The sequence below is a fragment of the Myotis lucifugus genome, unplaced genomic scaffold (assembly GCF_000147115.1).
Source record: "Myotis lucifugus unplaced genomic scaffold, Myoluc2.0 scaffold_414, whole genome shotgun sequence".
NCBI classification, from domain to species: Eukaryota; Metazoa; Chordata; class Mammalia; order Chiroptera; family Vespertilionidae; genus Myotis; species Myotis lucifugus.
Window position 1 is genome coordinate 517,519 of NW_005871462.1, and position 4,936 is coordinate 522,454.

Genomic DNA, 4,936 nt, shown 5'->3' on the forward strand with positions numbered 1-4,936 from the left:
AAACCAGCCGGCCCCCACCCATGCACCAGGCCTCTATCCTATATAGTAAAAGGGTAATATGCAAACTGACCCTAACAGCAGAAAGACTGGGAATGACTGGTCACTATGACACACACTGACCACCAGGGGACAGACGCTCAATACAGGAGCTGCCCTCTGGTGGTCAGTGTGCTCCCACATGGGGGAGCTCTGCTCAGCCACAAGTGAGGCTGATGGCTGCCAGTACAGCGGTGATGGTGGGAGCCTCTCCTGCCTCCTCAGCAGCACTAAGGATGTCCGACTGCAGCTTAGGTCTGCTCCCTGCTGGCAAGTGGACATCCCCCGAGGGCTGCCAGGCTGCCAGAGGGATGTCTGATTGCCAGCTTAGGCCCAATCCCCTGGGGAGCAGGCCTAAGCCAGCAGGTGGTCAATCCCCGAGGGGTCCCAGACTGCGAGAGGGCACAGGCCGGGCTGAGGGAACCCCCCCCTCGAGTGCACAAATTTTTGTGCACCATGCCTCTAGTATACAATAAAAGCCTTAACTGGGTTCAGTGATGTATAACATCTAGATAGTCTCAACAAAACATAACTAGCTAAGGGCATATCCTTGGGCCAGCTTCTAGAGAAGGGTAGGCAAGTGAAATGAACATTCCAAGGACAGGGGAAGGGGAGGAGTCTCTGATTCCCCAGGTCCAGCTCTTAGGTCCACTGGCAGTCACATCTTGATGAACTTCTCCAACTGACCCAGTCATCAGTATTTATAAAACTCCCCAGAGGGTTCCAATAAAATCCACAATTAAAAACCAGTGAACTGCATCCTCAGAAATTACCTGAATACATAGATTTGACAGATGCAAAATGTGTATGGAAATTACTGTAAAACCATGGGGAAAGATATAAAGTTTAAGTATGTACTAAGAGAATTGTACATTTCATCTGGATACAACAGTAACTGCATTTATTATGGAATTATGATGATGTACAGAGGATCCCAGGTTACTCTGCCAATTCAAATAATGTCAAATCAAAATAAGTAAAGTTCATATGTGAAGCATGGAGAGGAATGAAAACCATGAAACTAAACACAGTATGATTAAGGAAACAGTAGTCACTGGTCTACATGTTTGGTTTTGCTAGATTTTCCAACTACACTCCAAAAGGGATTGCAGAGATATTAAGAGTAGTCTGTTCCGCTGTAGAGCCTCCATAGGGCACTCTTAATGTCCCTGTTCCTCAGACTGTAAATGAAAGGGTTCAGCATGGGGGTAACTACAGTGTACATGACTGAGGCCACCACGTCCTTCCTCGGGGAAGGCAACAGTGCTGATCCCAGGTAACTTCCAATAGCTGTTCCATAAAATAAGCAAACAACTGACAGGTGAGAACCACAGGTGGAGAAGGCTTTATACTTCCCACCTATCGATGGAACTCTCAGAATGGAGGAAACTATTTTATAGTAAGAGCAAAAGATCCCTGAGATAGGGAGAAAACCAGAGATGGCACCAACAAAATACATGACTATGTTATTGGTGAAGGTGTCAGAGCAGGCAAGATGAAGGAGCTGAGAAGGATCACAGAAGAAATTAGACATGTTTACATCTTTGAAGCAGGTAAGTTGTAACACAATTAAAGTATGCAGTTGGGAGTCCAAAAGGCTGATGAAAAATGACATCAAAACTAAGAAGTAGCAGAGGCGTGGGTTCATGACGGCTGAGTAGTGCAGAGGGTGACAGATGGCCACAAACCGATCATAGGCCATCACAGTCAGAAGCATGCCATCCATACATCCAAAAAGGATAAGAAAAGACATCTGTGTCAGGCAGCCCCCATAGGAGATGACTCTGTTGTGAGTCAGGATGCCCACAGCCATCTTTGGGACAGTGGTAGAAATGAAGCCGATGTCCGCCAAGGACAGGTTGCAGAGGAAGAAGTACATGGGGGTGTGGAGGTGGGAGTCAGAGCTGACAGTCAGGATGATGAGCATGTTCCCCCACACGGCAACCAGGTACATGGACAGGAAGAGCCCCAAGAGCAGAGGCTGCAGTTCCAGCTCATCTGAGAGACCCAGGAGGAAAAATTCTGAGACACGTGTTAGGTTTTGTGGTTCTATGTAGCCAGGACACCTTTAGAAGAGGATTGGGAAAAGGAAAATAAGTAAATGAGCACACAGCATTGTATCCATATTCTGTATTCAAGCTATTCGCCTATGATGTCATATACCCCAGTACCTTTACCAATATTTCTCAGTATGGCAAATCCTATTTAATTAGAACTCTTTCTTCTTTCTTTTCTTTTTTTAAAATGTACCTTTATTGTTGAAAGTATTATAGATTTACCCTTTCCCCCCCATTGACCCTTCCAACCTGCCCCGCCCCCAGCCCTAGGCCTTCACCACACTCTTGTCTTTCTTTATTGGGTTTCCATGTTATTCACCTCTTTCTATATACACTTTACTGTCCAGAAACTCCATTGAAAAGTGTTAGAGAAGCAAGAACATTAGAGATAACAAAGCCATAATCACAGGAAAACACAGCTACTTCTTTAAAATATATACAGAATAAGAAACACCCATCCCCCTTTAAGGAAAAAATCATTCTAATTTTAAGAAATTAAGAAGTATCTAAATATACCTTCTTTTATTCAAATACAATGCTAACTAGATAGTTCCTTTATTTAGAGTATTTTCAACACTGTATAAAAGACAGGATTGTGTAATCTGGATTCTAAATGAAAGTCGAATACTCATAATCAGAAAATATTTTTATGTGATAGTTATCTTCATGAGTTTTATCATTTTTTTTGGTTTTCTGTCTCTCCTTCATAGAAATAAGTCATTACTCAAGCATGAGAGTTGTCCTTCAAAAGTCATTTGGAAGTTCTTTTTCAATTAGTACTAGTTTAAAAATTTTGAGGAGCCTCCATATTGTTTATTATAATGCCTGTAGGATATTCATTCACATCAACAGTGTACCAGGGTTCCCTTTTCTCCACATCCTCGCCAACATGTGTCTTTTTTTTCGTAATTTATCTTTATTATTGAAAGTATTACAAATGTCACCCTTTTTTCCCCACTTACCCCCTCCTCCCCAGACCCCTCTCCCCCTACCCAGGCCTTCACTACACTGTTGTCTGTGTCCATAGGTTATGCATATATGCATATACATTATTTGCTGCAAAATGAACATCTACAAAAAGGGCCATATTAGTCTTAATCGTATCCATATTTCAAAACCCTCCATAACTTCCTTTTTAAATGCTTCTATTCTCCTTTCTCTGCAAACTGTGACTAATCCCTCTAGCACTCACAATAAAGAGCACTTTCTTCAGGACAGAGCCCACACTCACTACACTCTAATATGCAAAAATCGTTAAGTTCATTACATTTGTTCATTCCACAATATTTATTGAGCATCTCTTATGTGTCTGGCACTGTTTCAGGTGCTGTGAATAAAGGGAAAATTTCCCATCCTTATGGAGCTTACATATACTTAAGGATATATGGCAGAATAAAGTTTTTTAAAAATGCAAGCATAAGAGCTACAAATAAAGACGAATAAGAGGACTGAGAAAAAGAGGGGTACTCTTTAGTGAAGACTCCCCATGGAGGTGCCTTTAAAGGACTTTAGTCAACAGTAAAGTGTGGAGGGGGGTGAAGTAAGCTCAACTGGGTTGTAATTTCTCCTGCTTGGGAGCAAACGTTATGTTTTATTTTTTTAAATATGTGTGAACATTTATTGATGTATGTTTTTTAAAAATATTGTTTTATTGATTTCAGAGAGGAAGGGAGAGGGAAGAGAGATAGAAACATCAATGATGAGAGAGGATCATTGATTGGCTGCCTCCTGCAGGCCCCTCACCGGGGATGGAGCCCACAACCCTGGGGTGTGCCCTTGACTGGAATCAAACCTGGGACCCTTCAGTCCGCAGGCTGACGCTCTATCCACTGAGCCAAACCAGCTAGGGCAAAAGTTATGTTTTATTAATACCTGTATCAAAAGCTGTTATTAAATTAATAACGACTGAGTGTTGGCTACTTGTCTAATGACTGAACAAAATCACTGCCTGTCCATCCCCTTTTCAGTATGAGTGCACTGCTGGCTATTTGACAGATCCCTCCATTGTCAAGGCATCCGCAGGCCAATGGGGCATGCCTGTCTCACAGATGATTAGAGACTTGAAACAGAAGCCCTTAGTAATCCTATCCTAGTACATATTTTCGAAAATGAAGAAAAAAAAAAAAGGTGGTCTGACAACGGGACCAAATATTTGAAAAACGAAACTCCAAACCTACTTCTTGGCAGGCGCTAAAACCCAGGCACTGAGAATGTCCTTTTCCACCTCTCAGCGCAGGGCTGGCGGTAAGGGCTCCGGACGGCCGTTTCCACGCGCACAGCAGCACGCCCTCCATCCACTGGTTCAACACCGACCCGGCAGAGGGCTCGAGAACACACTCCTGGCTCCAACCTGTTCGCTCCTACTTCTACCCAACAGGCAGTCACCTGGCACAGGAAGCCTCGCAAGAAGGAGTGATGGAAGCGGAGTGCGAGGAGCAAGCACGTGGGCTGCACCCCGTAGCACACTGGCCCAGCGATGGATGGGAAAGGCTTTGGGATAAAAGCCAGTTTTCTCTTCCGGGAGGGAGCAGTTTAGGGAGCGCCTGGGGCAAAGAAAGGAGGAGTGGGGCTGGGATCGTCAGCCTGACAGCGCCGCGGGGAGGAAGGAGGGCGCAGCGTTCCCCGAGGACCTGCCCCGGTAGTGGGGGGGCGCGGGGGGCGGGGCTGGCACCACCGGAGCGCAGGACCCGCGAGGCTCCCGCCGCGCTCTCGTCGGTCCGATCCGTAATGGAAGGCTCCGCGGGCGGGCCGTGTGGGCACAGACCACGGCTGGGGACACCTTCCCAGTCCGCACTGCCCCTCCAGGCGGGACCTGGGATCCTGGGCGCGGGACCGGGCCGATG

The 4,936-nt window shown here is 45.6% G+C and overlaps 1 protein-coding gene across 1 annotated transcript; it reads right to left on the reverse strand.

Annotated features, from left to right (window-relative positions):
* Nucleotides 1-1,153: 1,153 nt before the first annotated feature.
* Nucleotides 1,154-2,161, reverse strand: LOC102440951 (putative gustatory receptor clone PTE01). Its single transcript, XM_014467777.2, is given in 1 exon segment — nucleotides 1,154-2,161. A coding segment is annotated over 1 exon segment (1,008 nt).
* Nucleotides 2,162-4,936: the final 2,775 nt, after the last annotated feature.